We start from the raw sequence: 25,139 nt of genomic DNA on the forward strand, positions 1-25,139 counted from the left end.
AATAGCCGTGAATGAACTTATTATCAAAACAGAAATAGACTCACAGACATAGGAAAAAAAACTTATGGTTACCAGAGGGGAAAGGGGGAGGAAGGGCTAAATTAGGAGATTGGGATTAACGTACACATTCTACTATATATAAAATAGATAAGCACAAGGACCTACTGAATAGCACAGGGAACTATACTCAATATTCTGTGTACATACATATATATATGAAACTGAATCACTTTGCTGTACACCTGAAGCTAACACAACATTGTAAATTAACTATACTTCAATTTAAAAAATGGTTATTGAAAAAATAAATCAGCAGTGGGACTTCATAAATAAATGCTGTAGTTGTGATATGTAGCGGCCAATGACCTTAGAGGAAGCCACGCTCATTAAAGCAATTTGAATACAGGAAAATGCTGGAGGATCCAGACCCCATCAGGCACGAACCCTCTCACCATGCTGAGCTCAGAACCTATGTAAATGAGGACACAGCCACCGACACTGCCCACAGATCTTCAGGGGTGGTCCTCCTCTGTCTCCTCAAACTAATATGGTTCATTGCAGTTCTATTGGGTTCGTAGTTTAGTTTTTATCTGATCTGTAAATTTACTTTTATAGGTGCTTAAAAGCTAAAGGCCTAAGAGTTTGTAGTGTTTAATATTCGCATACGTTTAAGTAAAATTACAGTAAAAAGAATTGAAGTAAACATTGGGGGTCTGTGAGAATATTTCTCCTTTTAAAGGGATCAATACATTATTCAAGGCTGGGAGCTGCTGAGTATTTCTAAATGGTGTTATAATTGGAAGAGACCCAGAAATCTTGATTGAATGCTGGGGCTGCCAGAAAAAAAATGTAGCAGTGTTGGCAATGGTAACTCTTTGCACAATTCAGAAACAGCTCTGCCTCTGAGCACACAGAGGCGGATTTGCTGGGATGGCATGAAAGGAATTCTTGTGCAGAAAAAGCAGTGGCTTCGTTTCTAAGTGAGAGGGCACTTTTGCGAATGCTGACAAAAGGACTAAAACCGTTGACAGTCTAACCATTATGGTGGGATTTTGGTGTCTGCAGATTTATTGGGCACCGCTATTTGAATTATGATATCGTTGAATTCCATCAATGAACCATTATATTTGCCCGGGCTTGTGAGTTTGCAAGGGATAGAAAACTCCAATTCAAATAGACTTGGGCAAAAAAGATATGCCTTGGCTTTGACCACTGAAGACACCAGTCTCCTTTGAGGCTGTGAGGATCTCACATATATTTTCAGGACTAAATTTGTCATCTCTTCTTGCTTCGACTTTCTTTGGTACTGTCTCCATTTCAGGTAGAGTCTACAACCAGTGATGCCCCTGGTAGGTCCAGCCTTAAGTTTTACAAGACTCCAGTCAATGAGAAAGAGAAAAAAACTTCAATTCTCAGATGATTCAAGCAAAAGTGATAGACCTTACTCTCACAGCCTCAGCAGGACCACGCGACCATCCCTGATGCAACCGTGGCCGAGGGACGGTGACCCCGGCCAGACCTGGTCCCTCGCCCCATCTGACAGCTCTGCCTGAGAAGCAGGTGGTTGAGGATGGAGTAGGGCTTGGTTCTCTAGAGGAAAACGGTCAATGTTTGTTATCAGAAGAAAGAGAACGGATATTGGATGGCAAACATCCAGTAAAATCAGTGTGAGCATAAATAAGTAAACCTCTAATGAATGAAATAATAACAGTATCTTTGGGGCACAAGGGATAAATATGTTTTGAATGCAGCATAGAAGGTGGGTTTGGAATTGTTTGAAAAAATTTATTCCAAGAATACTTATTAGTGAATTGGTTTCCACCTGGAAGCAAAACAACAGTGGTACCCTGAGAAGACCCACCCTTGGCCACAGAAACACGAAGCTGTGCTCATCACATCTCTGGACGAAATAAACTTTGGCTGGTGAGTTAATTTATGGGAAGATAGAATGAGGATCACGAGAATAATGGACCAAATTGAATAACTTGATGTAAAGAATAAAATGAAGATTGATGATTGTGTACAGAGGACCAACTTACAAGTATATGATGGAGAACCCTTGCCAGTGGAGACCCAAGTAACTCTTCACTGACCAGTGGTGGTGACCAGGTTTTGAATCCCTCAACCCTCAATCAGTTCCTCAAAGGATTTCTTTCTTGAATCTTGCAAGAAAGTGAGGGATAACAGGATGAAGAGGGCATGGACAGAGCAGTGGACAAGACTTATTGGCTCAAGACTACAGAGAAGCTTCACGCTTCCTTATGCCTGGTGCTGGAAGAAAGAAGTTTCTCTCGAGAGCTAGAGATAAAACCTAACTTGCATATTTTTGAGTGAGGAGAAGAAGAGTAAGAGTGAAGAGAGCTTTGCAGAGGGCAGAAGGAAGTCGAGAGACCCCCAAGTGCACCTGCAGGACTTCAGTGTGTGACCAAGCACAGTGTGGAGGTCGGGGAGGAGCTGGAGATGCAGGCAAGGTGAGATCCTCAAAGATCATGCTGTCTGCATTCTTCCCTAATTCATCTGATAAACGTTTGTCATGGCCCAGCTACATACTGCACAGGCCACAGGAGCTAGGGATACAGGAGTGACTTACGGTAAGGAGGTTGGGGCATGGAAGGTGAGAGGACTCATTAAGCAAGTATATGTAACACTGTCTTACAGATGCTCAGTGGTGTGGATTTGAAAATAAAAGGCTGTTGGCTGTGTGGGCAGTTTGATGGTGTCAGCCTTGTCCTGGTTTTCAGGTCCACATCACCACCCCCACCCAGGGAGGACCATAGACATGGACTCCACGGAAGGCTCTGTGTGCAGCAGGAACGGGAGGAATGGTTAACATGAGATACGTGATGAATGACATTGACTGACATCCTGTCCATCACACACTTCCCACACTCTCCCTTGGTCCTTGATTCCTCCTGGTTTATGCACAAACCACTGACCATTTCCTTCAAGCTGTATCTCAGATTTATGACTCAGACACCGTCCCCCTAAGTTCTGGATGTCTGGATGGTCCCACGTTTGGGGTCTATGCAGAAGTAGTTTGCGGCAAGGAAGCACTTTTTATGATCGTTGTGAGGCACATGGTCATGTCGGAAGCCCAGGGCCTGAGCCCAAGCAGTGTCCCGGGCCAGGTTCTCCTTCCTCTGGTGCTGGCGTTGCTCCAGGAGCTGGTGACATCTGGAGAGCCTGGAGATCCCCCAGAGAACTTCAAAGTGTCCTCGGCATACCAGGGAAGGGTCAAGAGGCCAGTCAGTTTGGGGCCTGGGGGAGAAGCCATCCCAGGAAGATACACTGCCTGACTCTCCAGCAGACATGTGTGCCACCCACGTGTGCTGTGGGTCCTCCTGGAAATATGCTCTGCCCCGTACTCTGCCTTCTGCTGTGCAGTGCCATGGCCCACTTTGGGGGACCTGGGAGCAGAGTACAAACAAAGCTAGGTCTCTGGTTGTGCCACTGCCCAGTCTGGTCCATGACTCCTGGGAAGACCAGGAGCCAGAGATGCAGTCCTTAGAAAACACATCCCATCTCAGAAGTGCTCCAGAGTGGACCCCAGGCTCCCTTTATCAACCAAGGAAAACCCTGCCCGGGGTCAGCATGGCGCCCAGCACCTGCCAGGCTGCCTCCTTTGGAGCTGTCCAAAAGGAGGAGGAAAACGACCTAAATGGTGTCACCCAAGGCTTTTCTCCCTCGCTCGATGCACACAGACCATCTCCTCCGAGGGCACGGCATGTGCCAGCACAAGCCCAAAGCCTTGTGCTATCCTTCTTAGGCCAATCCATGCTGAGGGGCCCGGGTTCCATTAGGACTGTTTTGGAAACTTCTGTATTGGTCCACGTGTATGTGGTCTGGGGGTCTGGATGTTAATGCAGTGCAGGCCGTTATAGTATATTCGAAATGGATCCCTGGCCACTTCCTTTCAAGAAACATGCTTTTGCCACTGATTTTAGAAGAATTATCTGTGAGTCATCCATTCGATTATCTGAACAGATGCTGCTGACTTTGGGCAGAACAGCAGGAAGGATGAGTCCCCGAGGTGTGGTGTAATCAGGCAGCCTGTGCAGAGGGCCAGCACGGGAGCGGTAACTCTCCACCCCAGCCGTGGATCAAAGGCTGATCCGGATGGAGCTGTCGCCTCTGTTGACCAGTAGCCCGATCCAGAGCCGAGCTTTAGTAGCCAGCTTGCTCTGTGCACATCATAAAAAGCCACCTGAGCACCTCAGGTGGCTTCTCTCACTCATTACGTTGAGTTAGTGGTCTGCCTTCTGCCTGACCACAAAAATCCTGCTGACCCTGATTTCAGGTGCGAGTGGCTTTTATTCCCTCTAACCCGGAAAGATGAAGACTTTACAGCTTTTCCTTTTCTCTGGCCCAAGTCCAGAATTCAAGGTAAATGCGGCTTTGCAAAGGTGTGAACTAAATAAAAGCAACCCTTAGGCATTGGGCCCAGACAATCAGGGAACAGCAGGATTTCGTGAGAGGCTCGAGGCTTTGCATTTTCTGCCCCATCTTTACCTGGAACAAGAGTTTCCAGAAGGCTTTCCTTCCCACAGAAGCCGCTCTACATCCCCTCCCTGTAAGGCTGGCAGTGCTGGCAGCGCCCTCCCCGTCCATGGCCAGCCCTGGAGAAGTTCTTCCTGCAGCCACAAGCAGCTCTTCACTCGTGGAGAAAATGCACAGGGCGCTTGGCCCCTAGCATCTGCTTTCCAGTCTCCACCAGGCCCTCTGTTTCGCAGCTGTTTTTTTTTTTTTTTCATCCTCCTAACCTCATGCCGTATTTTATCCCACAGTCTCTTTTCTACTCTCAAGCCACAAACACCACCTCTGCCCCTTCGATTCCCACAGACAACCCTGTCTCATCCCCCGGGGGCAGGGGGCAGACCCAAGTTTCCTGACATCTCCTCCCACTTTATCCTCTGATGTGCCTCCCTTCCCAGGGCACCTGGTTTGACTTTATCCTCCAAGGAGTTACCTTCCCTCAGTATTGCAGGTATCACTCTGTCCCCGATTCCTCGGCGGACAGAGGCTGAGCCCTAGGGTAGGTTGGTCTGGTCTAAACATGTGACCACAGGGACTTCCCGGGAACTGACAGCTCAGGTCGTTCCCATCCCCTCTGCCTCTCTGTGCTCTCAGGAGAGTAGGGCCCAGAATGTGAAGTCACGTGGGATCAGCTGGATTGGGAAGCTGGGGAGAACCTCGTGTCATGTACAGTAAGTCAGGGACAGAGCGCCGCCGAGGCAGGGCGCTGTGGTACTGGACCAGAAGCCCTGGAGTTAAGAGTCTGAGGTTCCAGGGTCACCTGGCTCCTGCCCTGTGAGCTGGGACCTCAGCCAACTCACAACTTCCTTGAGGTGTGGTTCCCCACTGGCAAAATGGCAAACAATAATGGTGTCCCCAAGACCAGGTGTACTGTGTGAAATAAGTGAGATGCTATGAATGGGCCCAGGACTCTGTGAGGCACAAGCACTGTTCTCCCAGTTTTCCCTCCCTCCCTCTGTCCGATCCTCCCTTCCTTCTCTTCTTCCTTCCTCCCTCCCTCCCTCCCTCCCCCATTCCGTCTTCCCTTCCTTCCCTTTTTCTTCTCTCCCTCCCTCCTCATTTGCCTCCTGGGCTGTAAGCACAGGAAGATGAATCAAGCACAGCTCCAGCCCCTTGTCTAATAAGCCACTGTTTCAGAGGTGGGTGCAGACTCCATGGAGCTAAGACACAGTCCGAGGCTACAAGACCTGAAACAGAGACAGAAACAAGCCTTGGTGAAGACGAAGGTAAATGAGTTATGCCTCAGGGCACCGAAAAGGTGAGGAGGAGGCAACTCTGAACTTGGCCTGGAACCCACCTGCCCTGCCTGCTGCTCAGGATGGGCCTGGGGCTGAGCACAGACTCGCAGACTCAGGGGCTTCTGCTGGTTGGTTTAAGACTAATAAAGCAGATTAAAACAGGGCTGGGGGCAGAAACATGCCATAGTCCCAGAGCACTTTGGGGTTCCTATCCACTTGGAGATTTTTTTCTTCTTCCTTTTAAAGATGAGAAAATGGGGACCCTGAAACAGCAGTTGACCTGTCCGAGGTCACAAAACTGTCCCCTAGTGGAGCCCAGTGAGACCCATGTCACCTTACTCCATTACCAGAGATCTTTCTGCTGCCACCTCTTACTCTGCAGCCTGAGAAGAATGTAGATAAAAGAAAGAAAGGAAGGAAGGAAGAAAGGAAGGAAGGAAGGAAAGAAGAAAGAGAAAGAAAGAGAGAGAGAGAGGGAGCGAGGGATTGTGGAGGGTGGGGAGTGGATCAGATTCCCTCGATACCTGCAAAGTCCCTGCTGCTTCCTTGAAGCTCTCAACTAATCAAGGCGGCTTGGGCATTGTTCGCCACTAAGGACAGAAATCCTTCTAAAATTACTTCTCCCCTCATCTCGTCTGACCTACCACACTGTCTCTGAGAGTCACTGCCCAAATGAAGAGGTTGGGACACTGGGCAGCATGATTAGCCCCTCATTCCGTCAGGCCTCTTCCTGGGGGGCCCTACGGTCTCATCCTCAGGGCTCTCCACTGCGCCCACGCGCGCTGGCACAGAGGTTTTCTGATTCAAGGGCCCCGTGATTGAGGTGGGATCGGAAGAGACTTCATGATTCTCTCCTTCGGACCCCCAACCAACTTGTCAGCCAGAAGTAGAATCTTCTGCACATACTATTAGTGTTTTATTCTGATCCGTCACATCTACTTGGGGCTATGTCAGTGTAACCTTCTGAGAGGCCTTCTTGTCAAAACAAAAACAAACATGATATGTAATGACTGGGGGGCCAGGTTGCTCTGTCCCACAGGCAAGTGCGACCCGTTGCTTGCCTCGAAGTGACAGGAAGAAAAGGGGGGTAGGGACTGCAAAGGCAGAAGGGCTTAAATCTTTCTGGACATTGAAACCCTCCACCCAACCCTTTTTTTCATTTTCTTGTTTTTTTGTTTTTGTTTTGGTAGATAAGGAGAAGCTTCTTCTTGCCCAGTCTTTCTGTGGCTGGGAGAGGGCCTTTCTGCAGTTCATTTAAATCTGGTTTGTCCCCTATCAAGAGGTGGGAGAGAACAGGAATTGGTCTCAAAGCACCCACCCCAGCCCAGGGCCTGACCTTGTAGGGGAAAGGTTGTGTGTTTATACATCTGAGCATTTTCAGTGATTCTAAGATGACAGGGTAGGAACCATTGCCTTGGGAATGGACATCTCTAGAATAAAAATCCCATTTTAGGGGTTAATGTGAAGTTTCCTTTTCTCCTTTATCCAAGAAAAGTAGCATGTCCATTGATCAAGATCAAAGAGTAAAAACAAGTCTGAATCACACAGGCCTCTGCTTGACAGTTTAGCGTTCCAGCGAAGTTAACCCGAAATGTTTCTATTCGGTGACAGGAGAGTGTGGGCAGGAAAGGGGGGACATAGGGATAGACCGGGGAGAGATGGGTAGAGAGTCGGAAAGCACGCTGAACGGGTTTTTATGAGTTTCTGACTCTTACACGCCTATACCTCCGGGTTTCTGAATGTAAAGAGGTAAAAAAAAAAAACGCTCCCACAGGCTGCTAAGCTAACACGGCCTTCGAATTCCATATTGAACACACTTTGGTTCTGGTTTTTCAACAGTCGCAAGACCAAGCCGTCCACGGGGAGGAAAGCCAGAGGGGGCCAATTAGGAAGGAAGAAATTAAAGGGAGGAATAAAGGAAAGGAAAAAGCCCAGATGAAAGGTCCAGCGGAGAGTGAGTGACAAGGCCGGAGGATGGCAGCCGGGGGCGGAGGTGGGGAGGCGGCTGCGCTGCAAACTGACAGGTGGGTCTCGGGCCTGGAAGGGGGCGGGTGGGCGGGAGGCCCTCCAACCCCTGGGCAGCGCCGGCCGCCGCGGCGACGCCTCCCGCACCCGGGCCGCAGAGGAGGGGCGGGGAGCGCGCGGGGCGGGAGGCGGGCGCGCGGGCTCCCACTCCGGCCTCGGCGCCACTCGCCCGCCGCGCTCCGGGCGTCTCTTCTGCCTCCGACGCGCCGCGGATACCCCAGCCTCCGGCTGCCTGGTCCGGGGAGCTCCCCGCGCCTGCCGGAGGAGAGGAGCGAGGCCGAGCCGGGGAGGCCCCGGGGCACGATTCGTCGCGGAGACGCGGGGACCAGACCTGAGGATGAGCGGCGGAGGGCGGCCCGGGCGCTGACGCGAGTTGGGGCCACGGCTCCCGGCCGCCGGCGGTGCGATGAGCCTGCCAGCGGAGACGCCCTAGCCGGTGCACGCGCCGGGCGAAGCGCGCAGGTGGGGCTGCGCTCTCCGCGGTGCGCCCCGCGCCGGGCCCCCGCCGGCCGGAGGATGGGCGCCGGCGCCCCGGGGCCGCGCCCGCCGCTGCTGCCCCAGCGCCCGCTGCTAGCCCCGCGTCCGGCCGGCGCCCTGTGCTCATGTACGTAGGCGGGGCGCCCGCCCCCGGGGGGTGAGGGTCCATGTTGTGTGTCCGCGCCCGGGGCGCGCTTCCGCCTCCCTGCTGCTCGGGAGGAGCCCCCCCTAACCCAAGCCCAAGTTTGTACATATGGGTGATCGCCCGGGCTAAAGTCCGCCGGGCCGGGGATGGGGGTGGGCAGAGGGCACAGACGACCCGAGCCTGCTTGAGGGGGGTGAGGATGAGGGGGAGGAAGCCACCCGGAGGCGCGCTGAATTGGAGGGCGAGGGGAGTTGGAGGGCTTGGTGGAGAGAGGCTGGGTGGCCAGCATCCTGCGGCGTCTAGGGTTCCATCGGCCCCTTTGGGCGGCATAAAGTTTGGGAACCAGAGAGGCTTTCGGAGACAGGCAGAGTGAGGGGGGCTCGCCCCGCCCGGCGCCCGCCATCCCCGGCCTCCTCCACCGCACACCCTAGTGCTGCCGAGCCCCCCTGCTCCACCGCCAAGACCCCTCCTGGGTGAAAGAAATTAGGCGACTGCGCGTTGCGGCCCACGCAGGGGTCTCTGGTCTGCGCCCCGAGTCGCTGAGCGGTTGCCGGGTGGCTGGTGGAGGAGCCAAAGCCTCCGAAAGCCCCGACCCGCGACCGGGAACGGGGGTTGGGCTGGGGGACAGTCACGGACCTTCTGGGCAACCGGGCCTCGGGCGGAAGGGGCGTCTGCGCCCCGCACTGGTGGCGTTTGCAAAGTTGTTAGGATGAGTCACCGGGTCCTGGGAGCTTTCTTACCCCCCTCGCGCCCTTCTTCCCCAAACACCCTCGGGCAAGCGAGGAAGGGTTACCCTCTTATTTTCCTGCACGGCCGTCAGCGACCGCTCAACTGCGGAATTCTCCACTGAGTAGCCTTTAGGGAAGTGTGGCCGGGACCCGGAGAGGGCGCCGGGCTCCGGAGTTCTGTGGCTCCATCCGAGCCTTGCAGGGGGCGCGGGCCCTGCTAGCCGCATCGCCGCTGCTCCGCCACCCGCTAGTCACGAAGACACGGGGAACACTGCGGGCCGGTGCTTTTCTGGGACTCGCTTCCGTGTCCGTGTCCACAGTCTGGGATGTGTAGGACCCCGGGCCGCGCCCCGGCGCCGGGCATGCCGCCCCTGCCCTCGGGGTCCGGCGCGTCCATTTCGGGAGCCGCCGGGCCGGGGGCGCGCGGGCCTCGGGACTCAGCTGTGCTGCTTTCTCTCCGCAGGGACGGCGGCTCCAGACTGGCGGCGGCGCGCCCCCGGGCTGTGAATGCGACTCGCCCCTCGACCTCGCTCCCCGCCCGCCCGGCCGCCGGGACGCGGTAGGGGTTGCCGAGCTCCACTGCGATGGCAGTTGGCGCGCTGTCCGGTTCCCTCCTGCTCACCTGCTGCCTGATGGTGGCTCTGTGCAGCCCGAGCATCCCGCTGGAGAAGCTGGCCCGGGCGCCCGAGCGGCCGGGCCAGGAGAAGCGCGAGCACGCGTCTCGGGACGGCCCGGGCCGGGTGAGCGAGCTCGGGCGCCCGGCGAGGGACGAGGGCGGCGGCGCCCGGGACTGGAAGGGCAAGGGCGGCCGCGGGCTGGCCGGCCGGGAGGCGTGGAGCAGGCAGAAACAGGCCTGGGCCGCCCAGGGCGGGGGCGCCGGGGCCGGGGACCTGCAGGGGCGGCCCCGCGGGGACACCCCGCACGAAGAGCCCCCGGCCGCCGCCGCCGCCGCCCAGGACGCGGCGGACCCAGACCCAGAGCCCACGCCCGAGCTGCCGGAGGAGTACGCGTACCCGGACTACCGGGGGAAGGGCTGCGTGGACGAGAGCGGCTTCGTGTACGCGATCGGGGAGAAGTTCGCGCCGGGCCCCTCGGCCTGCCCATGCCTGTGCACCGAGGAGGGGCCGCTGTGCGCGCAGCCCGAGTGCCCGCGGCTGCACCCACGCTGCATCCACGTCGACACGAGCCAGTGCTGCCCGCAGTGCAAGGAGAGGAAGAACTACTGCGAGTTCCGGGGCAAGACCTACCAGACCCTGGAGGAGTTCGTGGTAAGAGGCGAGCGCCCGGGCGACTTTGCCCGTCCCAGGAGAGGGTGATCCGGCTCTGAGTCCCCACTTTGGAGAAGAGGCGCTCTGTGGTTCTCAGAGGGGGGCGGCGCTGTGGCCGCGTCCCCTCAGCAAGACCCCTCTTTTTCAGGGCAGAGGTAATTTTTGCAAGCCGTGTGCTCAGTCCACGTGCATTCGCTCGGTCTTCACGATAAAAGGGTTTCCTTAGAGTGAAGCCCGTGGCCCTAAGGCGAACAGCCCGAGCAAAATCACTGGCTGTACTTTTAACCTTAATTGGCTGCTCCTGAGTTAAAAGTGTTGCTGCCGAAATGCTCGCCCTGTTTTCAAACACAGGGTAATTTACCCTGCTGTTTGGGATGTGTTCTTGAGCTAATAGCTCATTAAGGGAGACTATTCACATAAATAAGCCGTTTCCCTAGATTATGTGCTGGGTATCAGGCAGATGTTCTAGAAATTAAAAGAAAAAAATGCTTGCTCAATGGATGCCAAAACATAGTCGACAGCAAAAACCAGAAGTCCAGGTTATGGTTAAAAATGGTTTTATTTTAGGTGAGTACTGGTAGTAATATTAGTAGCGCTATTTCCTGAATGCGTACTGTATGTTAGGCTCTAGGCTGCATTTTTCACCTGTATTAACTTAGCTAAACCTCAAACCACGCAGTAAAGTAGATTATTATCTACTATCTCCAGATGACAAAGAAGAGGAAACTGAGACACAGAATATTTTTAAAAGGTGTCGAAGGCAACACAGCTGTTAAGAAGCAGATTCATGTGTCAAGCATGCATTTACCCCCTACACTCTTATTTGAACCAAAAGCCCAGCTGCACAGGGGCACTGGCATGGATGGAGATGCCATCCAGCGCTTGTGCTGGCCGGAGTTGAACTCCGCCCGAAAGCCCTGCTTCTTCACTACCGAGCCTGGGAGACAACTGCACAGCTGCTCAGTCATTCCAGTCCCCCATGGTCGGCTCAGTCCAACTGGACTTGGCCAGTTGACTTGGCATGCCAGAGGTTTCCTGGGCAGCAGAGGGCATCCTGGCACCTCCAGCCCCCAAAGCTGAACAAGGAGGCAGGTGCGAAGGAATCCTTCAGGGTGCCCAGACCATAGCCTCTGAGATCTGCAAGTTGAGAATGTGCCCAGGATGTGACAGCGTGTAGTGAGTTTTAGGAATGAATTCCTGAGTGTTGTAGAAATAGTAATATAAAAGCCGAGAAGGACAGATCTATAGGTAATGTAGAAAGTGTGGAGATGCTGGGATTTGGTCAGAAAAGATGAGTTTCCATTCTGGTTTTGCCACTAATCGGCTGCATGATGGAACAAAGCACATCTCCCCTCTGGCTTTCTTTTTCCTCATCTGTAAGGTAAGGGCCCTACATTCCTTGAGGGTCCTTGGAGTTCTAACAACCTGACACCCAGGGTTTATCTCCAGGCAAACCTGTTTAAGACAGTTCTTGGCTTCAGCCCTTTGGAGAGACAGACAGCTTTGATGAGAACCTACTAGGAACCAGGCCCTGGCCATACTACAGAAGTAAGTCTGGAACCCTTCCCTCAAAATGCTCCTGGAGGACTGGGGAGCTGGGCAGATGCCTCCCCAGATGTTCTGGGGTGCAGCCTGGAAGTGCATAAGTAAAGCTGGCCATGGGAGCTGGTGGAGCCCAGAGGAGGGGCCTTCCATGTTGGCCTGGGACGGGGCTGTAGCCAAACGATTCTCTGGAGTTTTAGATTCATAGGAAAATCTAAGTGTTACAAGATCAAAGACAAGGAATTAGTTTTTAATTAATACTATTTATTGTTTGCACTGTGTGTAGTTCCATATTCATTTCTTTTCTTTTTTTTTTTTTTTAGTCATTTCTTATAAGTGTCCCATGAGGTAGGCTGAGGAATTACTAGCATTTTGATCTCAAAAGCCCAAACGCATCCCAGAGCAGCCATCACAGGTAGAAGGAAGAATTCAAACTTCTGTTCTGGTTATTCATTGCTAAGTGCTGGATGCCATGAAGCTGCCTGTGTGTATGGGGGTGGGGAATCGTTTTTTTAATTTTTTTTATTTTTTAACATCTTTATTGGAGTATAATTGCTTTACAATGGTGTGTTAGTTTCTGCTTTATGACAAAGTGAATCAGCTATACATATACATATATCCCTATATCTCTTCCCTCTTGTGTCTCCCTCCCTCCCACATTCCCTATCCCACCCCTCTAGGGGGTCACAAAGCACCGAGCTGATCTCCCTGTGCTATGCGGCTGCTTCCCACTAGCTATCGGTTTTACATTTGGTAGTGTATATACGCACATGCCTTGTATTGGATTCCTGTTTTCAAAAATTGGTGCATAAGTAGAATGTGTTTCCCACTCTGAGATGGGAGATGATAGCAACTAAAGGGAGATTGGAAAGATTATAATCTCAGTAAGAATTAAAATACCAATAAAGCTATTTTTAGAGTATTAAGCGCATCTTTTATCTTCAAGTGATCCTTTGTTCTTAACTTTCATCCAATCATTACCAGCTGCTAGGATGACACTGTGCCCAGCTGCTATAAAATTTTCATTATATTCCTGCTCCTATGATAGGTACAACTGCATAACGATTGCGCTGTATATATCATGCTTGTTCATTCTGTTAGTATCAGGAACACTCGTAGGCATTTCCCTAACTTAGTGTGGCTTTGTGCAAGTTTCATTCCATGAACAAAAGAGGGTGCGGTGCTTTCTGGGAGTGTTGGGAGGATAAGTGTGGAGGGGTATAGGGTCAGCTGTGAGTCCAGGGGTTTGTGGGGCACAACTGCACCTGTAGCTGCTCTGGGTCCTCCAGGCTTCCAGGAGACCCATCAAGACCTGCAGTTTGCACAGCACACAGTACATGGAAGACAGGAAAGGAAAGCATTTTACATCTGAAGCGCTTTGCGCTTCTCTGAAAAAAAATGTAATTCAGTGGAGGTTGTGGTGCCATAGGGTCATGTCTGGAACGCTCCTGATCATGGCCAGGTCAGGAGAGGTGAAAGGCAGGCCGGTTCTGGTCCTCTTTCTTTGGGAGGCACGCAGGCGCTTTCTGTTCTCTGCTTTCCGAGAGAGAGTAGGTTACTGAGGGAGGCTGGGAGCTCGTGGTGGGTGCCTGAGAAGGTGGAACCCCGGATCCTTGTGCCTGTGATGCCATTGCACACGTGTTCTGGACAGAGCGTGTCTCTTCCCTGCCCTCTCGTGCTTCTCTGTCCTGGGTATATGTCTGCAGTCCCTGTGCGCGGTGCACAGTGAGGCCAAACAAACCGAAACGTCAGAGTTCAGAGCAGAGAAAGGTTTATTTGTCACAGGGCCGTGTCAGGAGAATGGCTGGCTCATGCTCCAAAGACCCCGTGGGTTTCAGGGAAGAAGGTTTTATAGGCAAAACCTGGGGGGCAGGATTCAGGGTGTGTAACCCTCCTCTGATTGGTTGGTGGTGAGTTCACAGGGCGGTGCTCCGGGGATCTGTGCTCAGCCTGAAGTCACCATCCTCCACCGGGATGGGGGCCTTAGTTCCAGCAGAAGAGCTCAGGGATATGTATCAGATATCTGTGCCCATCCCTCAGGAGGAACTGGGACCCTCCCACATCCTGCCCTACTGTTTCTTTCTGCATTTCCTCACTCCCCTAATTAGTGACTGTTTGAATCTGCCCTTTGGAACTCAGGGAAGGTCTTGGAGGCAGAAACCTTTTTCCTACAAACAAGAAATAGAAAGCACAGAAAGGCTTGTGTACTTGGGAGGGCCCCACAGGGTCCTGCTGGGTTTCACTCTCTGTCCAGTTCTCTCTGCTTCAGTCCTGTCTTTCCCCTTCTCACCAAGGCTCTTTACCCCATTCAAACTCCCATTCCTTACAGCCTGGTTGATCTCAGGCAGATGTCAGCAGAAGACCTTTAGTGAAATACCGTTAAGCTGCTAATAACAATTAGAGTAATACCCTCATCCCTCCAGGGATGTTTGCAGTTTAGTTTGTATATTCAAATAAAAACATAGTTTCTAGTAGAATGTCCTCCACTGCCTCTGAAATTATACCAAGTGTCCTGTTCTTACACCAGCAGGCCTCCAACTTTGAGTAAGGAAGCTGGTCTATTCGTTTATATTTTTTATACATGAATGCTATTTCATGTGCTCTCTTGCTTCCTGGGGCATGCCATTTGTATAACAAAGTACCACAGACCCGGTGGCTTAAACAATAGAAACTTATAGCTTCACAGCCCTGGAGGCTGGAAGTCTGAGATCAAGGTGTCGGCAGGGCTGGTTCCTCCTGAGGCCTCTCTCCTTGGCGTGTAGAGGACCGCCTTCTCCCTGTGTCCTCACATGGTCGTCCCTCTGTGCATGTCTGTGTCCTGATCTTCTCTTCCTATAAGGACACCACTCATATTGGATTAGGGCCAACTCATATGACCTTATTTTACCTTAATTACCTCTGTAAAGACCTTGTCTCTAAATACAGTCACGTTCTGAGGTATTGGGTTTAGGACTGCAACACCTGAGTTTGAGAGGGGACACAATGCAGCCTGTAACATAGGGTCAGTGACCAGAGTTGACCTCGTAGGCCTGGGTCCAAGGAGGTGTAGGGAATGCAGTGGGGCAAGGATGCATCAGCAAGTATGACTGGAAGAAAGAATTTGTAAAGAAGGCACAGAGTGATGGGTAATACACAGAATGCCTGATAAACATAATTAAGCTGCCCACCCAGATCATGGTGACTTAGTGTCTATTCCATTCTGAGCTCCACTTCAGGAATTACTGTGCTACTTACTTATGTCAGTGGGTCCTTGTATGATATGTATCAGGGCCTCACTTTTAAATTTGCCCCTGAGAGCTACCATACAGGCCAGCAGCAAGTCAAATTTGAAATTCATTAATTAGAACACGATTCCATTTTGAGCAACAAAAGAACTTGTTCCCCTCCTGGGAATCCTGATTTCTGGGGAACTGTGAAGACAGAAACAGGGTCTGCAAGCTTGTTTCCGTGTTTTGTAGAACCTAACAGAATGCATGCGACTCCCTGAGATACAAGAGAACTGAAATTTCACTTTGCTTTCGGTTGGGATGATATCAGTTTTGTGTGTCCATGTTGGTTACCGTAGCCGATCAGGAGGTCTGATTGGCAATTGTATTAAGTCTTAGAAGAAAAAGAGAAAATGAATTATTGATACGTGCTGCTTGCTGGGCTGTCTTGCAAAGCACGGGGACTGTTGGACAGAAGATCAGTGAACGAGGTAGTCACAGGTGAGATGACCCGGGACCACTGAGTCACAAGCCTCTCCTGGGGCCTCAGCAGCCGACTTGTTGCAAAATCTCCTTTCTCGGAGTTTATTAATGAAAAACAACTTACATGAAATTTGGAATCAAAAGCTCCATCTCAATAGATTTCTACTGCAATTATGAGCAAGTGCCAATAAAGAGAAAGACACAATTCTCCATATTTTTCAGTCTAATAGTATTTATATTCTTTTCGCTGATGTTACTTAAACCAAAACAATACCATTATTATTTTCCTTTGCCGAGGAAAATGAACTAAGTTGTGTAAAGTCGATGTTCTTTCCTGTAAGTCAGTTTCATGTGTGTGCTATTGCTATGACTGAGTTTGTTTTGGCTTCTAGGAAGATTTCGCAAATTCTGGACTTCTTTGTTTCTGCCTTTCTGTTTAATGCCATTTAAATGTTAACTTTTTTTTTTTAAAGAAAGGAGAGTACATATGGTTTCCCTAGACTTTTCAGATGTGTCCCTAACTCAGGTAGGGGAAACCTAACGTGAATGACTGCTGTTTTACATGTTCCATGCAGTACTTTATTTGCATGTATGAGACAAATGCTATAAAAGTTCCCACAGGACATTTGGTCCTATCCAAAACTTCCATAAAACCTCTGGTCCATAAGATATTCCATCTCTGCCAAAAGGTCCTTGATATTTGCAAGACCATTTTGTCCAGTCCAAAACTTACATAAGATATTTGGTCCATAGCAAAAGGTCTTTGTAGCAACATGGATGGATCTAGAGATGATCATACTAAGTGAGGTAAGCCAGGCAGAGAAAGACAAATATCGTATTATATCGCTTATATGTGGAATCCAAGAAAAAGATACAAATGAACTTTTTACAAAAGAGAAATAGACTCACAGACATAGAAAACAAATTCATGCTTACCAAAAGGGAAAGCAGGGGGAGAGATAAATTAAGAGTTTGGGATTAACACATACACACCACTATATATAAAATAGATAATCAACAACGACCTACCGTATAGCACAGGGAACTGTATTCAGTATCTTGTAAAAACCTGCAATGGAAAAGAATCTGAAAAAGTATATACACTAATATAATATAATACTGAATCACTTTGCTGTACGCCAGAAACTAGCACAGCATTGTAAGTCAACTATACGTAATAAAAAAAGAAGAAAGGTCCTTGATATTTGGTCTTGTCCAAAGCCATTTGGCATGGACTCTTTGGATAGGACCGAATTTCAAGGACCTTTGGGTGTGGACCAAATGTCTGATTGAAGTTTTAGACAGGACCAATACCTGCTAACCTAAACGTTTAGTCTTTTATGTTGGGAAGAAGGAAACCAACATTCATCCATTGCTTATATGTTTTATATGTTGGGGGGGCGGGGTTTACACAGTAGACTGATGAGCTGGTGGTATGTTTTTTTTTTTAAAGGAGAGGAAACTAAGGTTCAAAACAGTTAAGTAACTTGACTGAAGTCATCAAGCTAGTGATGGGGGAGCCAGGATTTGAATCCTCGTCTGTTGGACACTTCCTTCCAACTCTGCCTCTTTACCTTCCTGATCCCATGGGGATGGAGGGGCATTTTGTGTGTGGCTGGGAGAATTTCTGGTAATTGGAAAGGGAAGGCTTATACAGGCCTGGAGTGCCTGGCCCACTTTGTGTCTGGTAAACGCTGAATCAATTTGGGTAAGTGTTTGTTTATGTGGACTTATGTTGTGTTTTGCTCAAGCCATTGAGGACAAAATGAGTATCTGTGGCCTTCAAAGTATAAAATCTTGAGTTGTAAGGAGAAGAAGAGCACTGATCCCAGGAGCTCCCTGAGGGCAAGGAGGGAGGTTCCAGCACGCAGTGGACCGGGTACCAGATCTCGACCGTGGGTAGGACCTCAGAGGTCATCAGGCCCACGCGGGGGCAGACTGATGGCCCAACAGCCAGCTCCGGCCCAGGAAGGTGCTCTGCTTGGCTCAAGGCACATCAGATGTTTGTGTGATAGAGCAGACATTTAACAAGTGAGAGGTTCTTACAAATACTCCAATTGCTGGTTTGTTGTGAGAACGGGGTGAGCCCCAGGCGTCAGCCGTCTGCCAGGGCCAAGCTGCTCCTTGAGAAGGGCACTGGCTCCCCAGCTGACCACCTCCTCCCTTGGCGTGACTTACCCGGGGTCCTGCAGCCATGTTGCTTTGTCATGCTCTCTGTTCGCAAGTGGATAAGTTTCACCCTAGAAAATGGCTACCTTCTTCAAGATCAGACAAGCTGGCGGCATCAGAGGAGGGAGGGACCCTGGCCATGCTCGCCAGTCCTGTCCTTCAGTTGGGGTGGACAGTCAGTTTCTAGAACTTTGAGCACAGAGTCCTTACCTTCTGAAGACGTGAGCTTGTGTTCTGGTTCATCCCTGTGCCCGTGGGCAATACTCAGAACCTCCTTATTAGCGGGCGGGAAAACGTGGAGAGGGTGCTGCTGTCTCTCTCGTTATGAGAAGGAAATGAGAGAGATGAGAACCTGCAGAGCTCCACACAAACAGCAGAACAAAAGCCTGCTGCTCTTGTGGCCTGGGGAGTTGTGCATCTCAGCGACAGTCCTGCCCCAGCACGGCGCTTGGTCTCCAGCAAGATGGCCTGTGAATTTCCTCACCGTTAGAGAGTGACTCTAGGGGACTGTGTGTTCCCAGAAGTATTTCCTTCTCAGATCTGATAAGTCCCAACAGAAAGCTCATGCTTGCATTTATTTATTCAAAAATACTTTTTTGAATAAATATTTGCAGGCATTGGGCTACATCCTGGATATACAGTGACAAACCATCAGGTCCCTCCAATCAAGGGGCAGTGACCCTATAGAGAGTGATGTGCCCAGAGGTTGGTCAGGTGGGGTCGTGGTCTGCAGGGTAGGCAGGTGGAGGCCCCTCACCTAGATCCCAGTGCTGTTAATGCTTTGTGTTTAAATGACAGAGGAAGAAGAATCCTGGGGCAGCTTTCTAGGGAAAAGACCAGAGCCTGTTTCAGATAGCGCAGTTGTGAGATTGAGTAAAGGATACGGTTTTCCGCTCAAGTCTGCATCCCCTGTAGCCATCCTTCAAGGCACGGTTCTGATTATGTAGCCGGAAATCCTTCTTGCTGCTTATCTGTTCCAAGGCTGAGATCCTGCCAGCTGGATCTCACTTCTCCTTCTATTTCTGTCGGGCACTGGGGTGCGTCCAGGACAGAGGGTGCCTTTCGAATGGATGCAGAAAAGGATGATGTCAGACATCTGCCCGTGGCCCTGCGAGCTCTCTGGGAAGCCCTAGGCCCGTGGAAATGCATAGCAATGGAAAATTAAGATGCCGTGTGGCTCTGTGCATTTCCCCTCATGGCAGAAATGATTTTACCTGGGAATATGGAAGACTCATAGGCTGAAAACCCACTGTTTAGAAAACTCATGAAATCCTGGATCGCATACAATAAAACACATCTTCTCAAAAGCACAGCAGGAATGGCAAAAAAATAAGAGAAATTAGTCCATAGAGGTGGATGTTTGAAACCAGAGAGGAAAGTCAATCGTTCAGGGGAGGCTGTCTTAGGGTGTCCACTGATGCCCGGGGCCTGGACCCTTGGTACTCGAGGCCAGGCTGGGCCACGTCACAAGTCCAGGGCCCCAGGTAGGGAGAGTCAGACCAGGGTACCTCTCATAAAAGCAGACTCCCCAGAAGAGCCTGTCCTGCAAGAGGGCAGTGTAGACACACCCCCTGGACGGCCTCAGCACTGGGCAGAGCTGGAGGCTTCCCTCTCAGCAGTTGCACATGCCCTGCTGTGGATGTGGAGCCCCTAGTCATGCTTCCCTGAGTGCTCTGGATAATCCATGTGTAATATTTTTATTTAAAGTGATCCCAGGCTGGCAGGGCCCACAGGTATCTGACAAACACTCTCCAGCCACAGAGAATCCCCACAAATAAGGTTCCAAGGAATGTGATGTCAAAATAACAATTACACACAAGAAGAAAGAGCATCAGAAACAAGAGTCAGCCGAGACAAATGCAGTCAGATCAGACCCAGATGTTGGGATACAAACGAGAATATTTTTTTATGCACAGAGAAATAAATGCAGGAATCAAGTGGATGGGTTAACCACATCAGTATATACCAAGTACTTGCCAGCTTTGGAAAGGAATCACATAGAGCCTGTATAAAGGAATGCTACAGTAATTGGAACTAATCTTCAAGGGGAGGATTTGACAGGATGATAGGTGCAGGTTGTGAGATAATTTAGTGAATCTGGGGGTAGATTTGAAGAAGTTGCCCAGAATGAAACACAGGTGCACGGATGGAACATAGGAAGGAAATGTTTTGGTACATGGAGGATAGAGAAAGAAGGTCTAACATACATCCAGTTAGAATTTTGAAAGAAGTAGCAAAGAATGTGGAGACGGTGAAGAGATAGTGCCGGAGACTTTCCAGTTGAAAGACCCCTATTTCCTGATTCAGGAATCCCAGTGAATCTAAAGAAAGATATATGTATGTGTGTGTGTATATATATCACACACACACATATATTAAGTATATATAAAATATGTATGTATATATACACATATATGTGTATATATATATATATATGTATGTATATGTATAAAACCACACCTAGTGAGACTGCAGAACACCAGAGAGAAAGGAAACATTTTAAAAGGGACCACAGAGCAAAGACTTTACCTGCAAAATAACAGTAACTAGGCTGACCCATGACATCTCGTCAAGAATAGTAAATTTCCGCCAGGATTTTCCTGGCGGTCCAGTGGTTAAGAGTCCATGCTCCCACTGCAGGGGCCATGGGTTCAATCCCTGGTCAGGGAATTAAGATCCTGCAAACCACATGGCGTGGCCAAGAAAAAAGGAATAAAAAACCCAAAGCTGTAGAAGAACATCTTTAAAGAACAAAGAGAAAATAAGCATTAATTCAATTTATGTACGTGGCAAAAGTATCTTTCAGGAATGAGCCTGAACAAAAATATTTTTCAACAAAAATAGAGTGCATACTACCAAAAAACCTTTACTAAAGGAAGTTCCAGATGCAATCTAAAGGTTGAAATCCAGGAAGCAAAACAGGATCCCAGAAGCAGAGGCACAGAGTTAAGAAAGAAGGGATCAAAACCCATCCTTCACTAAATTGCAGATCAGTAGTTCTCAACTGGGGTCCACATTGTCCCTACGGGGGAGCTTTGGCCACACGTGGAGGTGTTTGTGGTTGTCATAACTGGGGTGGGCAGATGTTACCGACATCTGGTGGGCGGAGGCCAGACAGGCTGCTGGAATCCTACAGGGTACAGAACAGCCCAACAACCAATATCAAGGGTGCTGGGGCTGAGAACCCCGACTGCCGATTACAAAAGTGGGGGTCTCCAGGGTGGTGACAGCCGAGCTGGTGGTGGAGCTCACGTTCCCATGCCTTGCAGGGGTTGGTGTGTCCTGCACTGAATTTTGAGCTGTGAAATTTATCCTTAAACAGGAGATGCCATTAAATACAACTTTTAAATGTTCTTGGAAAAAAATGATCGCTGGGGAGCTGGTGCAGCTTTAGGCCAAATTCTGAAATAGGTGAACATTTTCAAAGGCTCCTTCTGTCGTCCAGGACTACAGGTCACAGGTGGCACCAAGCTCCAGTAGGCCATGGCCAACTGTTCTGCCCTTCCTGGAAGAAAATTCAGACCACTTCTAAGTGATATGCCCCCTGCTCCTGAAGCAGCTCAGAAATAAATACTAACATACACCGTACCAGACAGGTTGGCCCTTCTGTATCATGTCTTTGCTTTTGTCAAAGGTTGACATGCTACACTCATTTATATCTATCTCCCTGGTCCAACTTTACAAACAATTTCTTACTTACATTTTACTTTTAAATTTCATACATTTTTTGAAAAAGTATCTCAATATTTTTGTTTCAGAAGGCTTGAAACAAAATATGAAATTAGTTTCAAGCAAGCCAGGACTCATATTTATTCATTCCTGTTAAGGTGTCAGGAGCCGTAGCTCTGTCCCTGGTCATGCTCTCTCATTGTTGACAGTTATGTTCTGGGGACACAGGGCCCTTGGCCAGTGGACGGCTGTCACCGTGGCAGCTTTCTCCCCTGGGGCCGCAGTGCAGGGAGTCCCCAGCTGGCCAGGATGCTGGCAGTCCCTTCCCATGTGGAGCAGGGCCCCCCTGAGCACCTTTGCCTCAATAGGCTGGTAGTTCAGCCATGTCACACTTGGCAGAAATGTCAGGGAGTGTGGGGTAGGAAAAGAAAGAATTCTGACAAGGCTGCTGCCTTTCCCTGGGCCTGTGAGGAACAGGGGACGCGGGTGGCCTGAGGGATAAACTGTGCTGTGATGTCAACCCCTCAGCTCAGGTCACCTCCTGCAGCAGAGTCCCCTCTGGCCTCCTGTGCCCTCCAGGGAGTCAAAGAGATAAGCTCATCTTGCTCCAGGGTGACACCACGCAGCGGCCGACACAATTGAGTGGTCAGCTCTCAGGGGTGCATCTGAGCTCAGAGATGGATCCCTTTCTTGTGAGTGAGCCCCGCAGTCTCTTAAACTCCATTAACTGTGGAAAGGGACCTCATTAACTGGAGAAACCGCTGGGCTGGCCTGTTGTAATGTCAGGATGCTTTGGAAGAGGCTCAGCTTCAAGGGGAAGTGCAGGGGCCAAAGGTGTGAGCCGAGGATGCCTGTGCCCCGGTCTCCCGCCCTGGTCCAGCACTTGCTGGGTGATTGGCAGCCGAGGCAGGCTGATGGGAGCCAGGCTCCGACCTCAGATGTGTCCAGGTGGCCACGTCCTAGTTGGCGATGGTGAGCCTTGTTCCCAGAGCTGGGTCAGCTCTCCTCTCGTTAGCACAATTTTGTGTGCCCGACGCACAGTGAGACCAAACAAACTGAAACGTCGGAGTTTGGAGCAGAGAAAGGTTTACTGCAGGGCCATGCAAGGAGACTGGTGGCTCATGCCGTAAAAAGCCCCGAGCTCCCCGAAGGGTTTCAGCAAACATTTTTAAAAGCCAGGTGAGGGAGTGGGGCGGGTCATAGGGTATGTGATCAGCTCGTGCACAGTTCTCTGATTGGCTGATGGTGAGGGAACAGGGCAGGGTCACAGGGGTTCACATGATCAGTCCTTAGGCTCCAGGAGGCCCTGGGGCTACGTGCTCACGGTCATCAAGCAGTTAACATCTTCCATTTGGTGAGGGTTTTAGCATCTGCAAAACAACTCAGGAAATGTGCATCAGATACTGTTATCTGGGTACTTCAGAGAGGCGCCAGAGGCAGAGGACATGGGGAGGGGTCTGTCCTGGGGAGTCCCCACTGGGTCCTGCTCAGTTACACTCTGGTCACCTTCACTGCTCCCTGCTTAGCGTTTAAACGTTATTACTGCCATCTCAAATGAAGAATGACAAAAGGGAGCAGCATGGTTTTGTTTTCTTCGTGTGCGAATGTGTGTGTGTGTCTATATTAGGAAGAGATATGCACATGGGTTTCAATGCATTAAGTGTTTTCCCCGTTTGCTGCAGTCCCCACCACTCCCTATTATGCACCTAGTTCGCTGCCTCGTGTTCTTACATGACGAATCCCTGAAAGAATCTGAATCTGTGATCCCTGAGAGAACCAATCCCCACGTCACACCTCACACCCATCTTTTAAAAGCCTACTCTTGGAAGACAGTTACTTTTAGTCATTTATATGTTAAAGGAAAACCATTTCCTTTTCATTGCTTCTTTCTGCTAAGGATGACTTATCCTTAATCTTTTATACTAATTCTAAAAAAAAGGGTTTAGAGCTTCCCATGTTTTAAGAGGAGTTTGGCTTTAACAAAACTGCCCCCAGGGCCTCCCCACCCCCCCTTCAGCCCCAGTGTGTAGGTGGTCACGCCCAGTTGGCATCACATCCATTCTGTTAAGGTCTTAATTTAGAAATCTGTGAATAGGCAAAGTATCTATTAGAGCTACTCCATCAAAATCTCACCATTGGACTTCCCTGGTGGCTCAGTGGTTGAGAGTCCGCCTGCCAATGCAGGGGACGTGGGTTCGAGCCCTGGTCCGGGAAGATCCCACATGCCGCAGAGCAACTGAGCCCGAGTGCCGCAAGTGCTGAGCCTGTGCTCTAGAGCCCGCAAGCCACAACTACTGTGCCCTCGTGCCTCAGCTACTGAAGCCCACCCGCCTGGAGCCCATGCTCTGCAACGGGAGAAGCCACCACAATGAGAAGCCTGCGCACCGCAATGAAGAGCGGCCCCCGCTCGCCGCAACTAGAGAAAGCCCGTGCACAGCAACGAAGACCCAACGCAGCCAAAAATCAATCAATAAATTAATTAATTAAAAAAAAAATCTCACCATCACCCATACTCCCAAGTGGGAGGAGAGACTGGGCCCAGGGTCCAGGGTAGCACTCCAAGCCTATCTGTCTGTGGCCCTGGAGTTACTCTGAGCCTTGCTGGCCCTTCCTCCTCCTCTCTGCACGGCTCTGTTTGCAGCAGGCCAGGGCTGGGCGCCAGGGGCGGGTCCACCATGGGCACACACTTGCCTCCACCACGGAAATGGGGGTGCAGGTGCTGTCTTAGCTCAGGCTGCCAGAACAAAATGCACGAGACTGGGTGCCCGAAACAACAGAAATTTACTTCTCGTTCTGGAGGCTTGAAGTCCAAGATCAAGGTGTCTGCAGGGTCTGGTTCTGCTGAGAACCCGCCTCCTGGCTTGTACACGGCCGCCTTCTCACCATGTCCTCACTTGGTGGGGAGAGGGCCCTCCTCCTCTCCTTACAAGGACACTAATCCCACCCGCCGAAGGCCTCACCCTTGTGACCTTGGCCTCATCTAACCCATATGACCTCCCAAAGGCTCCACCTCCAGAGACAATTGCATTGGGGGTGAGGGCTTCACCATATGAATTTAGGGGGGACATTCAGTTTGTAACAGGAGGCCAGCAGGTTTTTGCTGCATGTGATCGGACTGTGTGATCTGTTAGGTCAGCACCCTTCCAGGACATTCCCCAGGTCTTCAGCCCAGAAGAAGCACCCTTCTTCATTTTCATCTGTTTGCCACCAAGTGAAATACACCATGTAAACACTGCCTGCATCTTTCCCCTCATAAGTGAGTTCCTGCATGATCCATATTTATCTGAGGGAATTTTATTCACAAGAGAATTTGAAAGACATTAAGGGGTCCTGCCTCAAGCTAAACTATAAAAGTCAGTCTTTGGTGCCTGAGAAGAAAGCAGTGCCTTGTCGGGTTGTCAGACTGTTGTTCTGTTCATCTGCTCTGTGTGTGTGTGTGTGTGTGTGTGTGTGTGTGTGTGGTAGAGTCGTGTTCTTCCTGAGACTGGAAGCTGACAGCTCCTGAGGACAGTTCTTAATTAAGTCCCTTTGTGTGCAAATCCGTTCTCTGACAGCCAGTGGAAAGACAAAAAGAACAAAACAAAACCAGAATCTTCTCTGAAGGCTTAGGAAGCAGCAGCTTGCTGTAGCTCCGTGGCCATTGGCTTGTGCTGGAG

General features: G+C 50.4%; 1 protein-coding gene across 1 annotated transcript in view; it reads left to right on the forward strand.

Moving 5' to 3' along the window:
- Nucleotides 1-9,718: 9,718 nt before the first annotated feature.
- The window catches only part of VWC2 (von Willebrand factor C domain containing 2), a 108,195-nt gene continuing 92,774 nt past the window's right edge, over nucleotides 9,719-25,139 (forward strand). The window contains exon 1 of the mRNA XM_068550124.1: nucleotides 9,719-10,414. Within this exon, the coding sequence (XP_068406225.1) occupies nucleotides 9,731-10,414 (684 nt within the window). The 5' untranslated portion in view covers nucleotides 9,719-9,730. The remainder of the gene's footprint in view (nucleotides 10,415-25,139) is intronic.

This window comes from Eschrichtius robustus, chromosome 8 (assembly GCF_028021215.1).
Source record: "Eschrichtius robustus isolate mEscRob2 chromosome 8, mEscRob2.pri, whole genome shotgun sequence".
Classification (NCBI taxonomy): Eukaryota; Metazoa; Chordata; class Mammalia; order Artiodactyla; family Eschrichtiidae; genus Eschrichtius; species Eschrichtius robustus.